Source organism: Giraffa tippelskirchi, chromosome 5 (assembly GCF_054371585.1).
Source record: "Giraffa tippelskirchi isolate mGirTip1 chromosome 5, T2T-mGirTip1v1.2.pri, whole genome shotgun sequence".
Taxonomy (NCBI): domain Eukaryota; kingdom Metazoa; phylum Chordata; class Mammalia; order Artiodactyla; family Giraffidae; genus Giraffa; species Giraffa tippelskirchi.
Genome location: NC_137279.1, coordinates 185,940,781 through 185,967,604, shown reverse-complemented (window position 1 = coordinate 185,967,604; position 26,824 = coordinate 185,940,781). Strand labels below are relative to the sequence as shown.

General features: G+C 46.8%; 1 protein-coding gene across 1 annotated transcript in view; it reads right to left on the bottom strand.

Annotated features, from left to right (window-relative positions):
• The window catches only part of CSMD2 (CUB and Sushi multiple domains 2), a 667,647-nt gene that overhangs the window by 163,617 nt on the left and 477,206 nt on the right, over positions 1-26,824 (bottom strand). The window contains exons 23-25 of the mRNA XM_081490945.1: positions 23,743-23,899; positions 21,759-21,950; positions 14,986-15,112 (exon numbers count right to left, since the gene is read on the bottom strand). Of these exons, the coding sequence (XP_081347071.1) occupies positions 14,986-15,112; positions 21,759-21,950; positions 23,743-23,899 (476 nt within the window). The remainder of the gene's footprint in view (positions 1-14,985; positions 15,113-21,758; positions 21,951-23,742; positions 23,900-26,824) is intronic.

Here is a 26,824-nt window from a genome sequence, read left to right as displayed (position 1 = left end):
CAACCCTGTTCTGGGGTTTCTTTCTACAGAGTCCCACTTTCCACCACAGTGTCCTGACAGCAGGTCCCCAGGTGAGGGTGTCCCCATCTGACCCTCACTCCCTTACCTCTGCCCACCAGTCTACCACTAAGACTCTGCCCTGGGCTTTGTGGGTAAGGTTCATGACACTCAGCTTCAACCCCTGCCAGAACTTTCATCTCAAAAGCTAGGAGAGCATCGAATTGTCATTGCAGGAGGCTACACATTCAGATGCTGTCTGCAGGCAAACTCGAGTCTGGTCTTCAGCTCTCAGTCTCTGAAGAAAACTTGAAACAGTGGGCGTTTCTTGGATACTTCCCACCTCCATCATCTGTATCCATCATATATTAGAAAGATGCATAAACTAGAAAAGACTAAAAAAAAAAAATCATAGCATCTTTATGTTGATTTCACTTGCCTTCCGACTAGCCCCAGAATACAAAAAGGGTTTTGGGTGCTTTCAAGTCATCACCACTGTGTGAACACAGTGGATACTGCACCAAGAACAGTCATAACAACGGATCATCAGGGGAAAACAGCATGAGAAAGAACAGCTGCTGCAGGGGGAAGGGGGTCAGAAATCACTCCTGTCCCCAAATGAGAAGGCAGTTTAAATTATCCTTAGTGACATTGGAAATTACAATAAGAAAATAATACTTGTTTTACAAAATGCCCCCCTCTGAGCTATGGTACAGCAAACCAACAATTAAACCATGATGATAATAGCAGACAATAATAATTAAAGCATTGTGCCATCCAAAGAGCAAAAACTGAGGAGACGGACCAAAGCCCAAAGCATGCATTGGTGTCTAGAGCAAAATTAGAGGCTCTCCTTTCCTGCTGCCAGCTGGTCTTCCGTAGACACAAAGATTCTTCTTTTGTTATTTTCCTAAGTGAAAGAACGGGGTTTAGGTCACTGCAGAAGCTGCAGTGACTGGTGTTCTGGGAGGTCAGGGCTGTGCACAAACGCAGCACTTAAGCTACTGCCTTGTCTTTCACTCTTTCTTGCCAAGTATCCTTGGACCACTTGTTCTCTTGTCATTATCACCCTGCAAATGAAGGCTCTGGGACTGCCCATCATTAGCCAGAAGCTGCCCTGGAGGCATCAGGGATTCTATGAGGGCTGGAGTGTCTTTGTCCTTCTTGTAAGAAATGTTTTCCATGAAACGAAGCTCTGCTTTCTAAAGAGGCTCTAACAAAGTCGCTATGGAGTCAAAGACTTGGGTTCAGACATTTAATACTAGTACTGGATAGTTAATTGAGTGACCTGGCACAGCCTCAGTTTCAGTTCAGTTCAGTTCAGTTCAGTTCAGTCGCTCAGTCGTGTCCGACTCTTTGCAACCCCATGAATTGCAGCACGCCAGGCCTCCCTGTCCATCACCAACTTCCGAAGTCTACCCAAACCCATGTCCATCGAGTCGGTGATGCCATCCAGCCATCTCATTCTGTGTCGTCTCCTTCTCCTCCTGCCTGCAATCCTTCCCAGCATTAGGGTCTTTTCCAATGAGTCAACTCTTTGCATGAGGTGGCCAAAGTATTGGAGTTTCAGCTTCAACATCAACCCTTCCAATGAACACCCAGGACTGATCTCCTTTAGGATGGATTGGTTGGATCTCCTTGCAGTCCAAGGGACTCTCAAGAGTCTTCTCCAACACCACAGTTCAAAAGCGTCAATTCTGCAACACTCAGCTTTCTTCACCGTCCAACTCTCACATCCATACATGACTACTGGAAAAACCATAGCCTTGACTAGATGGGTCTTTGTTGGAAAAGTAATGTCTCTGCTTTTAAATATGCTATCTACGTTGGTCATAACTTTCCTTCCAAGGAGTAAGCGTTTTTTTAATATCATGGCTGCAATCACTATCTGCAGTGATTTTGGAGCCCCCCAAAAATAAAGTCTGACACCGTTTCCACTGTTTCCCCATCTATTTGCCATGAAGTGATGGGACCAGATGCCACGATCTTAGTTTTCTGAATATTGAGCTTTAAGCCAACTTTTTCACTCTCTTCTTTCACTTTCATCAAGAAGCTCTTTAGTTCTTCTTCACTTTCTGCCATAAGGGTGGTGTCATCTGCACATACTGTTCATGAGGTCCTCAAGGCAAGAATACTGAAGTGGTTTTCCATGCCCTTCTCCAGTGGACCACATTCTGTCAGACCTCTCCACCATGACCCATCCGTCGCGGTGGCTGCGACGGATTGTGAAGTGCGGCGGCTGCGACGGACCACGCAGAAGTGCGGTGGCTGCGACGGACCACGCAGAAGCATGGCAGAGAGGAGCTACCCCACGGCCGAGGCTGGTGGTGGCGGCCGAGAGGAGCTACCCCGGGCAGGAGGTCGGGGGCGGCGGTCTAGAGGAGCTACCTTGGGCAGGAGGTCAGGGGCGGCGGCTGAGAAGAGGTACCCCACGGCTGAGGCCGGGGGCAGCTGCTGAGAGGAGCTACCCCGGGCAAGAGGTCGGGGGCGGCTGCCGAGAGGAGCTACCCTGGGCAGGAGGTCAGGGGCAGTGGCCGAGAGGAGCTACCCCACGGCCGAGGCCGGGGGCGGCGGCTGAGAGGAGTTATCCCACCTCCAAGGAGCGGCGGCTGCGTGGGCACAGGAGGGCCGAGAGGAGTTATTCCACATTCACGGTCAGGAGGGGCTGCTGTGAGTAGATACCTCTTGTCCAAGGTAAGGAGCAGTGGCTACGCTTTGCTGGAGCAGCCATGGGGAGATACCCCACGCCCAAGGTAAGAGAAACCCAAGTAAGACGGTAGGTGTTGTGAGAGGGCATCAGAAGGCAGACACACTGAAACTATAATCACAGAAAACTAGCCAATCTGATCACATGGACCACAGCCTCAGTTTACTCCTCTGTAAAATGGCAGTAACATTATCATAAAGTACCTAGCACTGTCTGATGCATAGCATAAAATCAAAAAATGGTAAAATCACCTAAAACAAATTCCAGTTTAGTTCTATTTATTTATTTGACTCCACTAAGAGAGATGCATTAAAGTCTTCTATGATTGTCAATTTCTTCCTGTTTTCCTGACAGATATTGTTTTATGTTTTCTTGTTAGGTTAAGTGAAAGTGTTAGTCGCTCAGTCGTGTCTGACTCTTTGCGACCCCATGGACTGTAGCCCACCAGGCTCCTCTGTCCATGGGGTTTTCCAGGCAAGAATACTGGAGTGGGTTGCCATTCCCTTCTCCATCTTGTTAGGTTATTTGGTGCATAAAGATCCATGACAGTTGGCATAATTGTGGACTAAGCATTTTATCACATTTTATTCTGTCTATATGTGTGTGTGTGTGTGTGTGCGCGCGCACACGCACGTGCGTCTCCTGCATTAGCAGACAGATACGTTACCACTGAGCTACTAGGAAAGCCCTATATGCAGGCAGCACCTGTCTGGGTTCCCCGTATTATATAGTAAATTCTTTATTTATGTGTGTTTTCAGGCTATTCCTTTGCCTCAAATTTTACATATTTTATTTTTCTTCTGTTTATCAGCATCTTTCTCCTTTACCTAACTTGAGAATCTTTTTCTTACAACATGGAAGTTTTACTTGTGGGACCAGCTCATGGCTCCTTATAGCTCCCTCCCTGCCCACAGGCTGGTCAGCAAATGCTCCACACGTAACTGTAGAGGCTTTCTTTTCCTGGGTACCCTCACCTTGGGGCCTGTCTCTGGGACGCCCACACATCAGTTTGTGGGCCACTCCTTTTGCAGACTCTTAGCTCGGCATTTCAATCTTACACCCTGCTCTCCCACCTGACCTTGCTTCTTGGCTGATTCTTCAATCGTTTCCCACTCTCTCCTCCCATTCCTGAGCTCCTGCAACCTTGGCCTCTCCAGGGACCACCTCTTCTCTTCCCCTCTCTCCTACCTCACATCGTGCAGTGGTCAGACAAAAGGGAATCTATACTCATTATCAGAACTGATATGCTTGTTCTTCAGGCAGTGATGATGTTATGTGTCCATCGACTCTTGTTCCTTCTTCCTCCTGGGCACAACTTCTCTTGTAATTAGGTGAGCTGGGAAACGTGTTCTGGTTAATGGGATATGGAGGAAGAGCTGACTCTTAAACAAATTTGTTCCACTCTCTAATGCCTTCTCTTCCCCTGCTCCGTTGGCCAGATTTGAGGGTGCACTGGAGGATGGTGAGGCTTTCATGAGCCTAGAACCTTGAATTACTCTGTGGAGGAGGCATCCCCGCCCACACATACTCACGGCCCTGCTCCCTGCGGCAAACCAGCATGGGATTGTGAAGTGAGTGAAAAATGAACCTTAATTGTGTTAAAACACTGAGATTTGGGGGTTGTTTGTTACATCAACTATTGGGCTTCCATGGTGACTCAGACGGTAAAGAATCTGCCTGCAATGTGGGAGATATGGGTTCTATCTCAGGGTCTGGAGAATCCCCTGGAGAAGGGCATGGCAACCCACTCCAGTATTTTTGCCTGGAGAATCCCATGGACAGAAGCCTGGTGGGCTTCAGTCCAAAACACTGAGATCTGGGGGTTATTTGTTACATCAGCTAACTATTACTGCTGACTAATAGAGGTTTATCTCCATCATTCTATTTTTTGCTTTTTGTTTATTATGTTTTCTTGCTATTTCCTTTTTCTCTCGGTAACATGTCTTGGTTTTCACACTTCCTTCAGTGATTTGCAAAATATACATTTTGTTTTTAATTCTACTTCAGGCATCTTTAAACATTTTCGAAACTATCCCTAACCTGGCATTTTCTCTAATTATCAAATTGAAGAAAAATAATACAACATTTCACTCTCCTTTACATAAGACAAAAAAGCTAAAAAGACTTTACTTTCCTCTCCGACTTCCTCCACTATCGAATCACTAATAATACAAGCAGGGACTAGAGACTCTAATTAAATATCATCTTTCATGGTCTTCAATTCTTAGCATAGTTTTTCCCTACACATCTCTGTAGGCCAAAAATTACATCTGCTTTAGTTTCTCCTGTGGCTGCTGTAACAAAGTACCATACATGTGGTAACTTAATGAGAATTTGTTCTTTCACAGTTCTGGAAGCCAGAGGTCTGAAATCAGTGCCACTTTGCTGAAATCAGAGCTTCTCAGGTAGCAACAGTGGTAAAGAAACCACTTGCCAATGCGGGAGATGTGAGACGCAGGCTCGATTCCTGCGTTGGGAAGACCCCTGGAGTAAGGCATGGCAACTGAGTCCAGTATTCTTGCCTGGAGAATCCCCATGGACAGAGGAGCCTGGTGGGCTACAGTCCATGGGGTCATGATGAAGCGACTTAGCACACACGCAAGCATGCTGAGATCAAGGTGTCAGCAGGGTTGCACTCCCTCCAGTCTCTGGAGGAGAATCTGTTCTTTGCTTCTTTCAATTTCTGGTGGCTGTCAGCATTCCTTGGTTTGAGGCTGCATCATTCCAATCTCTGTGTCTGTCTGTCTTCACATCACCTTTTCCTCTGTGCATATAAAATCTCCTCTGCTTCCTTCTTATAAGGATATATATGATTGCATCTAGGGCCCATCCAGATAACCCACCATAATCTCATCTCAAAACCCTTGATTTAACTACATTTTGCACAGATCCCTTTTCCCAATGAGGTAACATTTATAGGCTCCAGGATTTAGGACCTGTTAATTTTGGTGGTCTGCTGCCTTGTCTTTACAAGTTCTTTCAACAGCTAGGGTGGGCAATTTTCTGTCGCTCTCGGGCATATTATATCCTGGTTGAATCAGTGATTCTTCAAAGGCTTTGGCCTTTGATGTTACAGAGAAGAAACTTTGAGAGGGTTGGAATAGTTTTGACTGTTTGTTGTAAATGGCTGCTTTATCGGATGAGGGCTGATGGCGTGCATACCTGTGTGGCTGTGTTTTGTCAAATGCTTGTAGCTATTTTTTTTTTTTGAAAAATGGAACTGTTTCATTTTTCATCAAGTTGTGTCTTACTCATTTTGCCTGGAATTCAGTGAGTCCTCTCGATTCACCAAGGATAAGAGGAGTTTGCTATCATGTTGTGTTTTATTGCACCTTTTGTTAATAATTCCATTTGTTAATTATTCTTCATCTATGCTGCTTGGACTGGTGCTCTATCTTCCACATTCAGCAACTTTTCTTTCATTACTTCCCCACCGTCACTCATTTTGTCTGCAGTTTCAGGGAGATTCTCCAGCTTGTCTCCTATTTCAATGCCTCTATTTCTTATAAGACACATACTGCAATTACAAATTTTAATTTTTATTGTGTATTTAGTTTCTTTTAGTTCTTCACTTGTCTTTGTCACTGTCTTTCCAGCTCAGGAGCTTTCCTCCTCCATTTTGCCATCCATTTTCTGCTACTTCTCTTCCCTATTTCTTATGTTTAAACAAGAATATTATCTAGGGCTTTCCTTGTGGCTTAGTGGTAAAGAATCCACCTGCCAATTCAGAAGATGTGGGTTCAATCCCTGATCGGGGAAGATCCCACATGCCGTGGAGCAACTGAGCCCATGCGCCACAACAATTGAGACTGTGCTTTAGAGCCTGGGAGCCATGACTGCTGAGCCCATGTGCCTAGAGCCTGTGCTCTGCAATAGGAGAAGCCACTGCAATTAGAAGCCCATGCACCGAAACTAGAAGGAAGCCCCTGCTTGCTACAATTACAGAAAAGTGTACACAGCAACGAAGACTCAGCACAGCCTCCCCCCAACCCAAAATAGAGTATTATCTATATATCCAGTTAAAATTTCTTCTGCCTACTATGGTAAAATCTTTTCAGTGGAAAATGGTTCTCTTTTTAAAAGAATGGTATGTTTTAAGTGGCATCACAAGTTTTTAATTTAATTTAATTTTTGCTTATTTGTTTATTTTTTTGAAAGGGAGAGATTTACACTGGTCCAACCTGGCACACCAACAAGGTTTGCATTTCTTTGGTTGAGCTGTTTATTCTCTTCCGAAGAGATGCTGGAATTCATTTCTGGGCTTGTAAACTGGCAGTTAAATTGATGTATTCTGGCCAATTCAACTATTCAGTGAAGCTCAGCTGGATTATCATCTTTGGATAATTTGAAGTAGTTTGTGTTTCTTTTTCCAGAGGTAACCTATGAGAAGCTAAATTGCCAGAGAGCACCACCATTCTGAAAGCTACATTTATACCTACCAGGTTACCTACATCCTCTCCTTCAAACACTTTTGAGCTCCTTTTGATTATGCCCTGGTTTGCTGAAACCGTAAATCTGATAAAGCAATACCCCATCGTGTTTGTGCTTATCTGTTCAGTTCCTTCAGGAGGTCAGTTCTTGCAGTGTGAGTACATGGACCTTCTCTGTTTAAGGTCTGACTTATTGTCACAGCATGAAAATAAACCTTCTGGAAGCTGCTAAACCTGCAGCCACGATTCCTGGCAAGAGCTGTGAACAGAAGCTTGACTTCTCGTGCTTCTGCCTCTTCGGGGCCAGCTGCCCGCTTGTTGGGTAAAGGGAAGCCATGCTGACCACAGTGGGGGATTACTGCTCTCTGATTGATATGAAATTGCAGCGGGGGCATTTGGGCTTCAGGCACAGCCAGATGCTTCGTCTAGTCCAGCATCCTCCCAGGAAGACAAGCTCCACTAGGCAGCAGTTCTGGGTAATCAAAACCATGGCCCCCTCTCTCAGTAATCCTACTGCTTCATAACCAACAGCCAAGAACAGAGTTTCCAGGTTGCCCTGGCATTAATCATTAAGAAGCACATCCATAGTTAAAAATCAACAAACTAGGACTATTAGCCAAATATGAACTTTATGACTAAATGGTCATTGAGAGCAGAAATCAGAGCTTCCAGGAACAAGGAGTTCCTCCATCCTCCAAGTGCCCGAGATCTCTTTATGGAAAGCATACCAGCAAAGGACTGTGTCTTATCCCTGCCTGCCTTCCCTTCTTAGAGCCAGCCACACAGAGCTCTCAGCCTCAATCTAATCTATACTCAGTTCTTCTGAGTGTAACCAGGACCCCTCAGATAGTTACACTCGATTCCTCCTCGGTTCTCCAGCTAATGTATCCTCTGCATTGCTGCCACTGAACCTCCTGAAGTGGAGAGACCATCACCACCACCAGACAATGAGCTCTTTCAGAAGCAGCTGTGTACACCCACCCCTTCCTCTCTTTTACATGCCTGGAAGCTCTTAACCTCCATGCTGGATGGTGAACTACTACTGTTCTGTAATGTGTAGCTAGAATAGCACCTCCTCTCTGTAACACCTTGCCCCAAGCTGCCACCTGGAATTAGGAGCTGATCTGGTAAAGGCTTTCTATTGTGTTTGTACATACTTCTACCATAGCAGTTATTTCATTATACAAGAATCTAAGTAGGGACTATAGGTAGGCTTACAAGTATTCCATTTTCAAACCTCTCATCTGTCTTTACTATTAAAACTGTAAAAGCAAAACGAAGCAGATTTTTCACTTGCCCTCAGCCAGGCAGAGGAAGTTCAGACTAATGGAATGTAGGAAGGCACCCGTAGGCGGCGCAGAGGTAAAGAATTCGCCTGCCAATGCAGGAGACGCAACCGAGGCGGGTTTGATTCCTGGGTCGGGAAAATCCCCTGGGGTAGGAAATGGCAACCCACTGCAGCATTCTTGCCTGGAAAATTCCATGGACAGAGGAGCTTCGTGGGCTACATACAGTCCAGGGGGTCGCAGAGTCAGACTCGACTGAGCACGCATGCGCGCGCGCGCAGGCACGCAGAGCAAGCTCGCTCCCTTTCCCCTTCCCTCTTTTAGACTGGAATGCAGACACGGTAGCATCACTGACTCAATGGACATGAACCTGAGCAAACTCTGGGAGACAGTGAAGGGCAGGGAAGCCTGGCATGCTGTAGTCCACGGGCTCGCAAATAGTCGGATACAACTGAACGACTGAACAACAACAGCAGACACAATGCCTGGAGCTGCAGCGGCTGACCAGGTCACTATGGGAATGATCGCCTACGGATGGAAGGGCAAGAAGAAAAGCAATGGCATCCTAAGCAACTGCACTACGTCTGGATGGGACCATCAGATGCTTTTTCCAGGAGAAAAGTGAACCCCCCATCTGCTGAAGCCAGCTTTAGTCAGTTTTTCTATTTCCATTCTTAAGAGAGAAATTTTCTATCTGTAAGATCGAGACCTTCAAGGGAAAAGACTGTTTCTTATTTATATTTATACCCTCAGCACCTGGCAGGATGCCCAGCACTGAGTAAATGTTCCAAGTTTCTAAATGAACTGAATGTCGTTACTGTCTTCCAAATATTCCAGTGGCTCCTCATTATACTGAGAAAGCCATTCAGAGTTCTCGTCTTGGCATTAAGGGTCCTGCAGAGAGCCCTCTTTACCCACACAACTTTATCTCCCCACATGCATCCGCATCAATCGAGTGCTCTTTCTTCCTTTGTGGACATTCCTTATACTTTCCTCTAGGTTCATGCCTTCACTCCCCTTTCCCTCCATTAGAATGTTTGCCTCTCCATGTCCAGGCAAGCTCGGCTTGTCTTTCTTTTCTCCATTACTGAACTTGACTTGCAGTTAATTACAGCACCTGCCATGTCTTGGAGGGACCTGTTTATTTGCCTGATTTCCCACTAGAATGTGAGCCCCCAGTAGACAAGGACTGGCTGTTGTCTGGTCTTTGTGTTTCCCACTGCATGGCATCACACAGTCTGTGGCACAGAGAAGGTACTTAATGTCCTGGTGTGCTAAATGGAACTAATCCAGGGTCAGAATGGTAGACTAGGCCAGAGAGAATGGGCTTGAAACCTGTATCACTGGGTTACTGTGAGACATTCGTCACTCCTGGGCCTCAATGATCCCATCTATAAAACAGGGACAATCATAACTGATCCAGAAGCTGGTATGCTATAGAGAATGGAGACACGTTAAGTAGAGGGGAGGATCAGGAGCAAAAAGGCTTTGCCTCCCTCTCCAGTTGTCATCTGAGCTGGTCCACCAACTATAAAAAGGAAAACTGGAACTCAACATTGCAATCTGAGAAGAGGTCCCACCCACGTGGGCTGAAATTTCCACATTCTAGGTACTGATGACACACTTAGGGGTGACATGAAGGTCTCAGCTCACAGGTTTGCTCTCCTGCTGTTAGCTGCCAGGCCTGGACAGAGTTCATCAGCCAGCCTATCCTGTTCTTGGCTCTCAGGGAGAAACACTTTGTCAAATGCCTCCCCCAACCCCTTCCTGTGTTCAAGGGCAGGGTATGACCACCAGCCCACTCTTGTGCACATCCAAGAAGAGCCCACTTTCTTGCTTGGGCCCCACCCAGGGGTCAGCCTGACCATGAATCCCTGTAGCCACCCACTGTCCCTCCTGGGCACTCCTGGAAAGGGACTCTCTTTGCCCAGCTTGCTAGAGTAAGGCAACCACAGATTCTCTGGTCACCTCCAGCGCTTGGTCGAGGCAGGGGCAGGGTGAGGACAGGCACCTGCAGGCCTCTGTCTGAACCCCAGGGACAGTCTCACGGGCTGGCCGCACCCCCTCCCAGCTGGCACACCCAAGGGAAAACCTGCGTGACACCCATCCCCACCAATAGCATGGCACCTGCCATCTGTGACTCTCAGGGGTGACCTACCACGTGTTGTGCTCTGGGATGCCACCTGGGCCAAAAGAACAACTACCTACCAGCCCATGGAGGGAGATTCTCCACATTTGGGAGTTTCGTCCCAGGCACTATTCTAAGTGTTCAGATACATTAGCTCACTTCATTCCCAGAGGAGCCTTAGGTGGTAGGTGTAATTTTAATTGCTGAGTTACAGATAAGAGAACTGAGGTGCAGGGTGCCTACTTGAAGAACTTCACAAGCTACAGCATGAGTGAAGAGTGGTAGGTAGTGTGGTGGCCGAGGTCGGCTTTCTGCTGCAACTTGATACTGAATGCAAGACAACTGGGAGGACAACTAGGACATAAAGATAATCAGCTCTTCCAAGGAACGCAGCTGAATGATCAGCCCAGATGGCCCAACTGCAGAATGCAGCTGATGTAGGAAAAACAGGAGCCGTTGTAAAACAAAACATAAATAATGTTCTCAGAGAGATGCAAGATGACAATACCCTGATAAAAACAAAAGTGGGCTGTCAAGAGCAATCCGAAAACAGAAAGTGCAGTTTTCTTGAAATAAAGATGGAAACAAAAACAAGATTTCCAAAATAAAGAGAGAGGCAGGAATAACAGAATAAATATGTTGAAAACAGAATTAATGGAAACGCAAGATCACTGGCAGAATGAAAATGGGATACAGATCTATCAAATCACTAGAGGAGAAACAGAGCCAATTAAATCGAATCAGCTAACAATAGGAAGAGTTAAAAATAAAAGAAAACAATAAAAAAAAGCATTGTATATTTGTTTGAAAGAAAGCATAATACATAGGATGTAAGAGAAATGTATAAAATCCTTTCTTTTAAAGGGTTTCTTTCTTTTCCCTTTCTTCAAATATACACAGAACACAAATAAGAAAAAAATTCAAAAAGGAACAAGGGCACAATGTAGTAAAAGTGGAATTGATTTACAAAATCATACAAAATATGTAACTTAATAACTTTGAAGCATTCTTAAATACTCAGGTTAAAAAGAAATCTAAACTAAAATTATAGACTAGACACAAACCCAGATGAATAGTCTATATGAAAAAAAACTTCCTCAAAGAAAAATATACAAAGAACTTGAAGCAGCAAAAACAATTAAGTACCATTTTGTCCATCAAACAGGTAAACACTGTCAGGATAGACAACATCAATGATGCAGAGCAGGGAAGCAGGCTTCTGGTAGATGTGTACATTACTGTAATAGCTAGAGGGAAATTTGAGGTCATGCATAAACATTTGCCTTCTGAGAATCTATCCTAAGGAACTAATTGGACAACTGTTCAAAGTTTCATGTGTAAGGGTGTTTACTGGAGTGAAAAAGTGAAAATATCCACTTTATCAATAGGAAAGTAGTTAAATAAATTATGGTTGTACAGACAATAGAATTCCCTGTAACCATCAACCAGGATAGGGTCAATCTATATATATTGACATAATAAGATATGTGGGTAAATGCTGAAACAAAAAGCAAGCTACTGAGCCACTTGAAGAGGTGATCTTGTTTTAGCAAGCACGATTATTGCCTTTGCTTTCTGTATACACCTGCATACAAAATGCCTAAAAGAGGAAGTCAAACAAGTGGATCTCAATGGCTCTCTTATGAAGGGTGTGCAGAGAATGGAGCAAGATGATGGGGACTTTTGATTTCTACTCTATAAATTTCTTTATAATTTTTTAAAATGAGTATCTTGGGACTTCCCTGGCTGTTCAGCACTTAAGACTTTGCCTTCCAATGCAGGGGGTTCAGGTTCAATCCCTGGCTGTTGAGCTAAGATGCCACAAGACTCATGGCCAGAAAACCAAAACATAAAACAGAAATAATATTGTGATAAATTCAATAAAGACTTTACATAATGGCCCACATAAAAAATCTTAAAAAAATAAATTATCTCTTCTTTATATATCAAAATTCTATAGAGATATTTTCACTTAAAAAATAATAATGAAGTCTTGAGACTTCCCTGGTGGTCCAGTGGTTAAGAATTCACCTTTCAGTGCAGGGGACGGCATTGAATCTCTGGTCGAGCTAAGATTCCACGTACTGCAACTAAGCCTGTGCGCCTCAGCTACTGAGCCCACGCACTCCAAAGCCCATGCCCCCAAAACAAAAGTTGCCCACGTGAACACCCAGCAGAGCTCCCCCCAAAGATAATAACAATAAGGAAGCCTTCCTCTGAATAAGGGCACAAACACCAAAGGGGCTGTTTGTGTCCGTCTAAATGTGGTCTGGCTATGAATTCCCTTAACTTGGCTGCTGGTGGTTCCAGGGAAGGGTGGCAGGGTGTGGGGTCAGTGAAGGAGAGAGGAGGCGAGGGACTGAGACCAGGCGTGGGTACAGGTGTGGTGGATGCTGCAGACGCCTGGCTCGGATGGCAGGCTGGGGGGGAAGGACCGCAGGAGGAAGGGAACAGGGTGCTGTTGCTCCGTCCCCAACTTTCAGCCACTCTCAGTGCAGCTGGGCAGCCCTTCTCTTCTCCTCTCCTTTGAGGTTGTGAAGCACCAAGGAGCCTTTCCTTGGAGGATTGGGGGATTGAGGTCACATTCATCCTTTCCCCGCCATTCTCCACCTCAGCGTCCTCACCCACACCCCCAGCAGGCCCCCTCCAGAGTTCCTGCTGTCTCTGGAGAGAGTATTTCCTGTTTGTCTATATTCTCTCTTTCTGAGAGCTAGGAGAGGATCCTGTCGTCTTCCCCCCAGCCCAGCCCACGCCCGCCATTCCTGTGAGTGACAACAGAAAGCCCAGCACTGATTTCGGGCGTTCTCCCTGCCAGACACTCTGCGATCTCTCTGCTCTCCTTCCAGCCTCCTCCTAAACCTTGATACCTGGGAGCCAACACTGCATGTCCTGGGGATGCTCAGGTTATGGTATCGTGGAGGAGATGCACGCCCTAGTACTTAAGAAGTATCAGGATGTCTACAATTCCCTTCGTGTGATTCAGCAAAAGCAAAAATGAGGACGGAACGGAAAGAAAAAAGAGCAAATATGGTGGAATATTCACAGCAGCTGAATCCAGGTGAGAGGGAGAGAGGTGCTCAGCATACTGTTGTTTTGACTTTTCTATTGTACATATTGTATGTTACACAACAAAAAGTGAGGAGACAGAAGAAACTCCAATTTCCATAGTTCTGAGGAGAGTGAGACCGGCTGGTGCAACTCCGTAATGAAGGTCCCCTGAACTTGTCCCTTCTTCTCCATCCCATTGCCGCAGGGGGGGTTCAGGCCTCCTCGCCCCGGTGACACTCTGGAGAGAGCCAGCCTCCTCCTCACTGGGCTCCCAGCCCCCGTCTGTCCCCCCTTCCATGAGCTGACAGAATGGGACCGCGGATCACAGCACCCAGGGACCTCCGCACTGCGGCCACGGGCAGCCCGCTCCCCCAGCTTCATTTCCCACCCTGCCCTCCACCCAAGTCCTGGGCGATGCTCTGGCCATGTGGACCATGTCCAGCTCCTGTCCGCCCACCGTCCGGTCACCTCTTCTGCCTAGTAGGCCCTTCTGTCCTGCCAGCCTTCCTCCTTGGCTACGGGACAACCTCCTCTCCACCCGACAGGACTTCCTGCAGCGTCACCGTTTCCAGGACAGGACCGTTTCCAGACTCTGGCCTCCTGTCCTGCTGTTCAATCCCCTGCCCCGCTGTTCAATCCCCTGCCCCGCTGTTCAATCCCCTGCCCCCTCCTTCCACCACCTCTTACAATGTACACTCGCATCTCCTCTTTGGGACTCCAACACGCAATTCCTATTAGGCACAAATGTGGAAAGGATGCTATATTTTGAGGGAATATGTACAAAGTGATGGACAGCATGCTGGACTTTTCTAACTATTCCCTCCACAGTCCTAAAGCACAAGCATTTTTGTCGCCATTTTACAGATGTGAAAACTCAGATTGAGAAAGGGACGCGAAGTGCGGTGATACTGGAGTAGTAAGCAGACTCTTACTACCATCATAGAACCATGGTTAAATATTTACTATGTTCCAAGCACTGTGCTGAGTACGTGGCCTACAATGGCTAATTTAGGTTTTTTATCCTGAGAAGCCAGTATTATAGCCCATATACTCCAGAAGGAAAGGAGAAGAGACTTACCCAAAGTCCTACAAATGGTAAAGGGCGGCACTGGGATTCAAGCCTGTGCCCTCAGCTACTGTGTGGTCACAGTGTCACTTCGGGCCGTGCCTCGTGTGAACTTGGATTGCAGCCCTGTGATGCTGAGGCTGGCCTTTTCAGGTTTTCCACAGGCCCTGGCCTGAGCCTGGGGTCATAGCGATGACTGTTGATCACCAGGGCCTTCAGGTGAGGTGGGCAGGGCCAGCCACTGGCTGGTGGACCGGTAAGGATGCTGGTGACGAATCCCCTGAACAGCTGGCAGTGGTCAATTTGCCGGCCCTGACACTTACCCAATGGTGCAGCCGGCATCAGCCTCGATGGTCCAGATGCAGTTGAGGTTGTGCTCGTAGGGAGCTGGATACCCAGGAGACAGCACCTGCCCCGACACCTCTCCTCTCACTGTCCCTCCGCACTCGGCTGAAAGAAATCCCAGGAGAGTGAGTTTCAGGGGGTGACCTGTGTGCACAGAGGCACCCCCTGGCTCCTCCTGCCTGTGTGCAGGGTCCCTCTTGTTCATCCCAGGTGGCTGAGCGCAGCACAGAGGAAGGCCCCTGAATGAGACTTGTATCTGGGATCTACAAAAGCCCCTACAAGTCAACAATGAAGAGACAAACAGCTTGGTTAAAAAACGGGCAAAGCCTTTGAACAGACATTTCTGCACAGAAAGTATACAAATGGCCTCTGAGCACATGAGAAGATGTGTAACATCACAGTCATTGGGGAAATGCAAATCAGAACCACAATAAGGCCCCACCTCACAGTCTCTGCTGCTGCTGCTAAGTCACCTCAGTCGTGTCCGACTCTGTGCCGCCCCATAGACAGCAGCCCACCAGGCTCCGCCATCCCTGGGATTCTCCAGGCAAAACACTGGAGTGGGTTGCCATTTCCTTCTCCAACGCATGAAAGTGAAAAATGAAAGTGAAGTCGCTCCGTCGTGTCCGACTCCTAGCGACCCCATGGGCTGTAGCCCACCAGGCTCCTCCATCCATGGGATTCTCCAGGCAAGAGGACTGGAGTGGAGTGCCATTGCCTTCTCTGTCACAGTCTCTAGGATGGCTGTTATCAAAAAGACAGACTGACTAATGTGTAAGTGAGGATGTGGAGAAACTGGAACCCTCAGCTTCCAGTTTCCAGCTGGTGGGAGCACAAAATGTTACAGCTGCTTTGGAAAACAGTTTCCAATATAAGTGCTCAAAATGTTAAACATAGCTACCCAAGTGAAAGTGTTAGCTGCTCAGGCGTGTCTGACTCTTTGCGACCCCATGGGCTGTAGCCCGCCAGGCTCTTCTGCCCATGGAATTCTCCAGCAAGAATACTGGAGTGGGTTGCCATTTCCTTCGCTAGGGTATCTTCCTGACCCAGGGATTGAAGCCAGGTCTCCTGCAGTACAGGCAGATTCTTTACAATCTGAGCCACCAGGAAAGCTCCAAAGCTACCTAATGACCCCAGCAGTTCTGCTGTTGCATATACACTCAAGAGAAATGAAAATGTAAGTTCAAATGAGAATTTGTACACAAATGACCATAGTATCGTCATGCATAAAATCCAAAAAATAAAAAAGGGGGAAAAAATCCAAATGTCCATCAACTGATGAATGGATTAACAAATAAGGTATATCCATAAGAGAGAATATTATGTGTTCATAAAAAATAGAGAGGTACTGCCACACAATACAACATGGATGAACAGAATGTTGAAAATATTAGCTAAGTTAAAGAAGTCAGGCACAAAAGGCTGTGTGTTTCTATTTATATAAAATATCTGGAACAGACAAATTTACAGAGACAGAGAGTACATTTGTGGTTGCCAAGGCCTGAAGAGGAGCAGGCAGTGGGGAGGGATTGCTAATGGGTATAAGGTTTCTTCTGGGGAGACAAGATGCTCAGGAATTAGATTGTGGTGATGGTTGTACAACCCCATAAATATACTAAAAGGCACTGAATGGTACACTAAATGGGCCAACTCTATGGTATATGAAGTCTATCTCATTAAAGCTATTTTAAAAAGGTCCCTGGGGGTTGGGCTGACGGCCCACTCTATGAGCAAACTCCTTGAAGCTTCCTGGAGGATGTGCAGGAACTCAAGTCTGGTCATTGACGAGAACTGGTCATTGACGAGAACTGGTCATTGACAAGACATTGCATTCTTCCTCCTAGAGAACTTGTGGTCTAGAGGAGGAGATGGCTGCAGTGTACGCCTAGGGCCTGGACCGAGCCATGTTCATGGCAAGTGATAGCACAGAGGTGGAGGTGGCCAGTTTCCTCTAGTGCAGGCTCAGGAGAGGCGGGGTGGGTGGGAAGAGGGGGCTGGAGAGGCCCAGGAAGAGGACACTGCTGACAGGGAAGAGCACTGTAAACCTCTTGGGGCTGTGAAACGGCACGGCAGCTTGAGGGACAGCGTATGGGATGGGGCGCAGGGGGAAGCAGGGCTGAAGGGCCAGGCGAGCATCTTACATGCAAGGGCACTGCACACCAGGCTGTTGCCTATTTCCTGTGTTAGGAGAAGAACCGCAGTGCTTATGCACGTGAGTAGACCCATCACTTTTACACACTAACCATCAGAGAGAACACGCTGGGAGCAGTGTGAAGGAGCACAGAGGGGTGAACCTGGAGGCCGGGGACCAGTGAAGAGGTCCATACTTGCCATCAGAGCAGCCCTCTGGGTCAGAAGCTGGTGGTCCTCCTGGTCTTCTTCCTCCCCATCATCTAACCCACCTCTGGGCCCCTGGGCCTGAACCTCTGTGATTCTCCTCACACCTGACCCCCCGCCCCCACTGTTAGAGTGGTGGTTCAGGCCCTTACCATCTCCAGGGGGACAGAGTCCCCAGCCCCCAGCAGTGCCACCAGAAGGATCCTTCTAAAGTACAGACTGGCCACACCCCTGCTGACATTAAACCCTCCTTCCCCGGTGAAGTCCATACTGCTTAGAGGAGCCCATTAAGCCCCCAGAGGGCTCCCTTTGGCCTTTTCTGGCTCTCTCCTGGGACCTCCTGGTCCAGTCAAGTATGACGAACTCCAGAAGCCCAGGCACACTGGGCCTCTTCAGGCCTCTCTTTGGACTCACAATCTGATAGCATCTTCCACATGAGACTCTTCCTGCCCCACGTGGAGCTGACATTGTCCTCTTTGGTGTCTCCATTATAACAGGATCAGGATTTTATCATAGCCTATATATTGTCACCCTGCTTATTTAACTTCTATGAGTACATCATGTGAAATGCCAGGCTGGATGAATCACAAGCTGGAATCAAGATTGCCAGGAGAAATATCAACAACCTCAGATATGCAGACGATACCACTCTAATGGCAGAAAGCAAAGAGGAACTAAAGAGCCTCTTGATGAAGGTGAAAGAGGAGAGTGAAAAAGCTGGCTTAAAACTCAACATTCAAAAAACTAAGGTCACGGCATTAGGTCCCATCAGTTTATAGCAAATAGATGGAGAAAAAGTGGAAACAGTGACAGATATTATTTTCTTGGGCCCCAAAATCACTGCAGATGGTGACTGCAGCCATGAAATGAAAGATGCCTACTCCTTGGAAAGCCATGGCACACCTAGATAGCATATTAAAAAGCAAAGACATCACTTTGGCCATCTGATGAGAAGAGCCCATTCACTGGAAAAGACTCTGATGCTGGGAAAGATTGAGGGCAGGAGGAGAAGGGGGTGACAGAGGATGAGAAGTTTGGGTGGCATCACCAACTCAATAGACATGAGTTTGAGCAAACTTCAGGAGATAGTGAAAAATAGGGAAGCTTACTGTGCTGCAGTCTATGGGGTCATAGACACAACTTAGTGACTGAAAAACAACAATCTCCTTTACAAGACTATACACTCTCCAGCAGTAGGGATCTTGTCTTACTTATATTTGTACATCAAGTGCCCAGCATGGTGTTTGGCACATTATGTGCTCAGGTGCTCAGTCATGTCTGATTCTTTTTGTGACCCCATGGACTATAGCCTGCCAGGCTTCTCTGTCCACGGAATTTTCTAGGCAAGAATACTGGAGTGGGTTGCCATTTCCTTCTCCAGGGGATATTCCCGACCCAGGGATCAAATCAGTGTCTCCTGCATTGTCAGGTGGGTTCTTTCCCACTAGTGCCACCTGGGAAGCCCTTGGCACCTTACAGATATTTTAACAAATGTTTGTTAAATGAATACATGGGAAGATAGAAGATCAAATGAATGATAGAAGCTTATTGCTTTCCAGGCAAATGACTATGAAGGGTCTGAATCAAGGGAGCATGACTCAGAATGAAGAGGAGATTTGCTGCAAAGCTTCTTAGGAAAGATCTGATTAAGAAAGACCTTAGAAGAGGTAAGAGAAGATAGGGTCAGGGCCACAAATGGGAGACTGATCTTCATCTGTTGCTACAAAGGACCCATGAAGCATCTCTTGGGCCCCGTGGCTTGACACGAGCCCACTAAGGCAGGGCAGGGGAGGGGTCCTTGTGCAGCGAGCCTGCTCAGGAGACTGGACCCTTTCTTTCAGCATCACTACCCTCATGATGGTGTTGGGATGGGTTGTGCCAACCCGACTGAAAGATGAAGGGCTGAACAAGCCTGGAACAGGGAGTAAGGTGTGGGTGGGAGGATGAGCTCAAAGGAAGTCTGTCTGGCTTCACAGGTAGCTCAAACGGTGGCAGGACATTATCCATGTTCTGGGCTGGAGCTTCCTTCCATATTCCTGATGGAGCAGCCCCTCCTGCATCCCAGAGCCAAATGTTTGGAGGCAGTGGCACCGGGAACATTTCCTCATGGACACAACTGCCTCTTTCCTCAGGGGTCACTTTATCTGGGGACTGGAAGGGGACAGGGGCTGAGCCTGGGGGCCAGCATGAAGCAGATTCACCAACAAGACCCCAAGACTCTCGTCTTTCTGATCTTCTCTCTTATATCCATCCTAGAGCCCCAGCTGCTTTGTTTGGGCTGTAGCATCCACCACGGACAAAGAAAATGTCTGGATGTTGCAGCTGTAGCAGTCATTTCTGATAGGCCATGATCAAGTCTACCACAATATGACACATGTAAAAATATACACACATAATTCCACATACACAGCCTCCCTCCCCTACGTGGTGCCTGAGGGAGTCTCAGTGGGGCAGGCCACTGGAGGTTCAAAGTATAAATATCTTTCCCAGCACTGCTTGAGCAGATCCTCTAAGTTCCATCTGACTGGCAGATTAGATATTCAGAAGAACTTTATGGGGGAGCCTTTCTGCAAAGCAAATAATTGTTTTGCAGTGTGAATCATCACCTCCTTCACATCTCGTTTGCTCTGGCTTGTCTATGGCCTCAGACAGTTTACGCCTGTGTCTCCCTTGCTGGCCTGGGATCTGCTTTTCCCTGTATTCTCAGGGCCTGGCAGAGAGCCTAGAACATGAGTGAAAGAAGGAGATAGAGACAGGGATGCAGGGAGAAAGGAACAAGGTGTGCCTGCGCTTGGGCACAAAGAGAGAGGAAGACTCCAGAGGCCACTGTTCTGTTCTGTCCATGGTCAGCTTTAAAATCCTTGCCTTTAGACTCTCTGTTGCATAACGGAGTCAAGATCCTGTTAACATACAGTTGTCTGGGTGGTGGTGGGGAAAATATCACCCTTAACACCTCCCCCTGTGCTGGTTCACACCCTCAGCTTCACACTGGCTCAGGCTGGAGTGTGCATCTCTTCTCCCCTCCCCACTGATGGGTGATGCTTATCCATTCTTTCAAGTCTTAATTAAAATATCACCTCCTGAGCACAACTTTCTCGTATTCCCTCCACCCTCTGGCACCTACTCTTGTTACAGTGCTTATCTTGTATTATGATCTGTTTTGGGTCTCTTCTCTTTGCCAGGGGGTGGGCTCCCCAAGGGCAGGAAGAATTTTTTATTCCTTCTTTTTTTCATTTCTCTGCTTCTGCACATACCCAGACATACACCTGTACTGATTCTGCCACGTGGCACTCGGTAGGTGCTTAAACGTCCACCATTCTCCCGGTGGATGTTTTGTTTTTATAAGATCAGCCAGAGCTGAACAACCACGCTGAGGTTGTGGGCCATGGGACAGGGGATGGAATGAGGGAGAGGCCTGGAGATGCAGGGCAAAGCAGCATGGTAGGAATCCTGCTTAGCAGGGAGAGTCATACACAGAGTGAGGAGGGTGGCGAAAGGTGGGTGGGCCAGACAGACAAAAGGATGAGTGTGAACTGTTCCCCACTTCTGCCTTGGACTAGGTTTCTCTTGTCCTGTGACACGTGGATGGAGCTTCCAGACAGCCTGTGTTGACATTCCGGAAGCACCACAAGGTTAAGAAGGTGCTAGTTCATCATCACATTCTTTCTTAAAGTGTGAGAAAGATCTAGCTCATGATCTGATACTTAAGGACAAGACAGATATTAATTCATCATCATACTTTCTCTTTCAGCACATCTCCAGAAAAGGGAGCATGAACCCCATTTTGTCTACAGGGAAACTGAGGCCCAGAGTGAACTGGAGACTTATTTGAGTCGTGGTATTGCAGGAACCATTGGAACCAGGCAAAAAGTCCCTCTTCCTTTTAATTGATTCTCCCACCTCTCTGTTGTCACCAGGATTACGACTCTGAGGGCATGACTTGGCCCTGGTCCCACTCGCTAAATGTGTGATGGTGGCGAAACACTGCCTGGCTGCACTGCCATGCAGGTGTGATGAGGTGTGAGAGTGAGGGCGTGGGTGGCAGAGATGCAGGGCCAGCAATGACTCCCATGAATAGGAGGGTTCAGACAGCCCCAAGGCCCTGGAGCGTGGGGGCCAATGGGGGACCCTTAGTGAGACCAGAGCTTGGAACTCCACATTAGGGGACAACCAAAGTGGTAAAAAAAAAAACCACCTGCCAATGCAGGAGACATAAAAGATGTGGGTTCGATCACTGGGTCGGGAAGATCCCCTGGAGGAGGGCATGGCAGCCCACTCCAGTATTCTTGCCTGGAGAATCCCCATGGACAGAGGAGCCTGGCGGGCTGCAGTCCATGGGGTCACAAAGAGTCGGACACGAAGGAAGCGACTGAGCACGCATGAGGGGTCACCTGCAGAGCAAGAGGCCTCCTACCGACACAAGTGGGCAGTGGCCGGTCCCAGGCCCTGCGCTCCCCGCTCAGACACTGCAGCTCCTCGCTGCCCCGCAGGCTGTATCCGGGGTCACAGCTGAAGGACACGGAGCTCCCAGCGAAATGGCCTCCATCATGAACCTTGTAGCCAAACTGGGGGGTTCCTGGGTCCTCACACTTGATGAGTTCAAAACCTGGGGAAAAGACAGAAGAGTGAGCATGATATGCCTGGCACAAACCATATCCTGCAGCCCATCCTGGAGCGTGCAGGTCCTTAAGAAAGCCACCAGCACGTGTCTTATGGAGCACTGCTTCGGGGCCACACGACCGTGTTCAGGTCAGAGTTCTCTCTTACAGAATGTCCCCCCTGCCCGTCACTGTACACAAACAACTTCACTTGTTTCTTCCAGGACAGCTTTTAATAGTTTTCAGGTATAGAGTCTGGATTTTCTGGGGGTTTTTTTTGGTTTGTTTGCTTGAGCCATAGCATTTTGCTAGCAGGAACTGCTTTTCCCGTTTTGCTCACTGAGACATTCTCATAGGAAATATGGAACAGTCACTTTACTTGTATGTTTCACAGCTCAGCTTCATCCTGCTGAAGTATATACTCTTTTGAATGAGCCTGGAGAAGGAGACCTCTGTGAGCTTACACAGAGCTCCTCAGGCACAGCGGTCACCTGGGTCAGCTCTTGTTTCTTATTCACAGGATTCCTTTAGGGACTAGTGACTATGCATTTCACAGCTGAGAATATTGACTGCAGAAGGTCACACAAATTGTTTCAAAGTCACCCAATCTCAGGTGATAGAAATGGAATTGGAAGGCAACTCTATTTAATCCTCTTCCACCGATGTGCCTGCAGTAACAGGCACAGACCCCATGTCCAGGCAAGAGGGATTTTGGGTAGACTCATTGTGTTTTTTTTTTAACAGTTTTATAGAGATATAACTTACATACCAAACACTTGCCCATCTACAGTGTACAATGCAGTGTCTTTTAGTCTATTCAGAGTTATGCGACTCTCCGCACAATCTACTTTTAGACACTTTCATCACCCCAAAAGGAAGATGAATTTTCCTCAACTTCTTCATCCCCAGGCAACTAACAATTTTCCTCCTGTCTCTATGCATTGGCCTATTCTGGACACTTCATATAAATGGATCATGCAATACATAGGTCCACATGTACTGTGACGGGCTTCTTTCACTTAGCATCATGTTTTCAAGGTTCAACAATGTTGTAGTATGGATCAAAACTGGATCCTTTTCTATGGCCAAATAATATCCCATATACCATGGAAGGATATGTCACATTTTACTTACCCACTCATCAGTTGATGGATACTCACTGGATTTTAAAATAGCCTATAAAAAGCACATTTCTTTGTAGCTACTGGGCAAGCAGAAGCTCAGATAAATTAATAAAATATCTGTGAAGCCAAAGAATGGAGATACCACCCCAAGTATTCTGTAGCTGTGGACAAACCTCGGGTGTTTTCTCTTTTTGAAATCTCAGGAATAAGGGAGGAAGTTATAGTCAGGAAAAAAGGGAAAGAATCAAGACTTGACTCTTCAGGGAGTAGTAAAAAAAGAACATAATTATACATTAGTGTTTGCATTTTTTACATCTGATTGTAGCCGAACATTATTTTATAAATGTCATGATTAGGAAAGGCTATCTTTGGTTGATTTAATTAAAAGACTCAGTGCTTATTATTTTTAGTGAGCTAAAGGTGATGAGTGAGTAAACGGTGTGCTGTAACTCTGAGTTCAGTTAATCATGGGTGTAACCATGGAGCTGTACGCCAAGTGGCAGCTTATCCACATCACGGGCACAGGGCCTTAGGGGAAGCAATCAGTTAAGAGTGTACCAGTTAGAGAAAACCAAACCCACCAGTTGATGGGTGACGTTCCAGAGCCCGGCCTCCCCATGTGCAGAACCAGGGAGGGCCCGATTTCATGGTCCATTCGGGGATGAGAAAGACTTACTGGAAAACTGCAGCTCAAAGCCCTTGCTGGTGTTCTCAGCATCAGTGATGAAATCAAGCCACAGACTGCTGGACGTGCTATTCAGTGTCACCCCCAGCATCTCGGAGTGGCTGAACACCCCGAGGAGACGGGCCGAGTTGTTATTGCCATCGTAGACCTGGACACAGGAGAGACCCCAGCCCTATGTTATCAGCATGACCTTATCTGGAACAAGAGCTCCCTGACCCACAGCCCACATTCCCAGAGTTCAGCACAGATAACAACTGTTAGAGGGGCATTGAGATCCCAGATGCAAGGAAGACAGCAGAGTGGAGCTGGCTACCACGTGGGTTATCAGTCTGTCTCGCCTCCAGTTGGTACTAGTTTTGTGCTCGCCCCATCTTGGTGTGAATCCGATCTCTAGGAACTGGTTGCTGTTCTAACCTTTCCAGGGGAGTTCTGATCTTGTTCCCCCAACCCCCATATGGCGCCAGCTTACTCTTCAGCAGCTTGGGGAGGCCAGGTTGGGGCAGCCTGACTGCCCAAGCCATCTGTTTCTGCAGACACATAGGCTGCAAGCATTTGGCATTTCTGCACTGCAAGATACCCTATCCTGTCCTTCCATGATCTGAGACACCCAGGAGATGAGATAGTTGTCCCCCTCCCTAATCCCACCCTGCTAGCTCAGTGGTAAAGAATCTGCCTGCCAATGCAGGAGACGCAAGAGATGGGAGTTTGATCCCTGAGTCGGGAAGATCTCCTGGAGTAGGAAATGGCAACCCACTCCAGTAGTATTCTTACCTGAAAAATCCCATGGACAGCGGAGCCTGGTGGGCTACAGTCCATGGGGCATCAAAGTCAGATGCAACTGACACACATGCACGTTACCCCCACCCCACTGTGGCAGGGGCCTCAGTCTCACACGCTGCTGGACCAGGGCCCTGGGATCCAGCAGGATGGAGTTAAAATACCCAGGGTGTCAGGTGTCACAGCATCTTCCCATTCCCCAAGCTCAGCCTCTGCTCCTTCCCTCCTAAAAATGAGGGCTCCAGCCAGGGCCTGCTGGGCTAGCCAGGGGTGGAATCATGCAGGCATCTGGCTTCCCTGACTCCCATCTGTCCCCTGAACTTCTGAGCACCGGCAAAGACAACAATCATCAGAATAATGAACTGGCTCCCCAGGTTCCGAGGTTGCCGCTCCTTTCCAGATAATTGTGCAAATAACAACAGAAGTTGTGATTGAGTGAAGGACCCCCTGGTGCTTTGGTAAATATCAAAGATGGGATCTATGGGTGGGTGATGAATATTTGTGCATGACACAGGATGTGGTGCCAGCTGCCAGCAAATTGGAACAATATTTCCATCCTACTATTTATGAAGCAAAGCTTTCTAAAAGAAGCCATCCTTCAAGCTAACAGCGCTGTATATTACAGAGATTTGTTCAGGCCCCTGGGAGCCTCAAAAGTCTGTTTCCAGATCCTGTATGCAATTGCTTTATGTCATGGATATACTGGGAGAATTCCGGAGCACTGACAGATATAGAGATGACACCAATTCAAAGAGTTTCACTCACTGCTACATCCAGATTGTTACAAAAATAGTTTTACCCATTAAAACATATATTTTCTAATTGACTGATCAAGGAATTAGTCATCAACATTTGCCAGCATCACAATCAGAGAGACATCCAGTCACCATATATTTCTTAATGGAAGACACCAATAACTATGGGGTCATTTTGTCAAAAAAAAAAAAAATTAAACCTGACTAAGATCAAGCCACTGTATCGAATTTCCAAGTTATAGGAAATATGGAGGGCAGAGGAACATATGAAATGAATAAATTACAAATAAATAAACAAGTCACAAATAAATAACAAATAAATTATTCCCAGGTGGCTCGGTGGGTAAAGAATCTGTCTGCCAGTGCAGGAGATGTGGGTTTGAGCTACCTGGGTCAGGAAGAGCCCCTGGAGTAGGAAATGGCAACCCACTCCAGTATTCTTGCCTAGAGAATCCCATGGACAGAGGAGCCTGGTGGGCTACAGTCCACAGGGTCACAAAGAGTTGGACACAACTAAAGGTACCTAGCATGCACAAAAGATAAGATACATTTTATTCCTGTTGATTAGCCATTTTTAACCAAACTCTGTAAATATTTCACCCATTATCTACTTTAAAGCCACCTTTATCACATATATAGTTCAACAAATTTTTTGGGTCAACTTTCTATGCTACCACAGTTATTTCTTTGTCTATTCCTGCACATGAGCTGGACTTCTGAGGTGGCGCTAGTGGTAAAGAACCTACCTGCTAATGCAGGAGACGTAAGAGACACAGGTTCAATCCCTGGGTCAGGAAAATCCCCTGCATGAGGGTCTGGCAAGCCACTCTAGTATTCTTGCCTAGAGAATCCGATGGACAGAGGAGCCTGGCAGGCTACAGCCCAGTCGGACTGACTCAAGCAACTTAACACCCATGCACATGAGCTATAATGTTTTAATTATGATAGCTTTGTAATATATTTAAATATTTAGTAGGGCAAGTCCCCTCTCATTTGTCTACTTTTAACTTAAGAAATTCTTCTCTCATATTTATTCTTTTAGATAAACTCAAGAATTCTCAAATTAAGAAAAACAACAACTCCCCGGACTCCCCTCAAAAGACCCAAAATAATTTATACTTCTCACTGATTAACATTACATACATGGATTGATAACAGAGAAAACATATATCTACATGATATTAAGTCTTCCTATCCATATATATGACATCTGATTCCATTTAATAAAGTTGTCTTTTATATCTCTCAGTAAAAGTCTGTACTTATTCCTGGGCATTTTAATATTTTTTATTGATTTTGGCACTTGGGTCTTTGTGTGCATTTATTTCCAAACAGAATATTGCTTGTCCATAAGAAAATGGCTTTGATGGTGTCTTAACAAGTTTTTGTTTTTGTTATGAGAACCCTTCCCCATCTCTTATTACATGTTTGAACTGGTTGTAGAAACATCAGTGGCTTTGCTAAATTGTCTTATTGGTTCTGATAATTTATCGGTAGGTTGTTTTGTATTTCCCAAATAAGAGACAATTAGGATAGTCCCT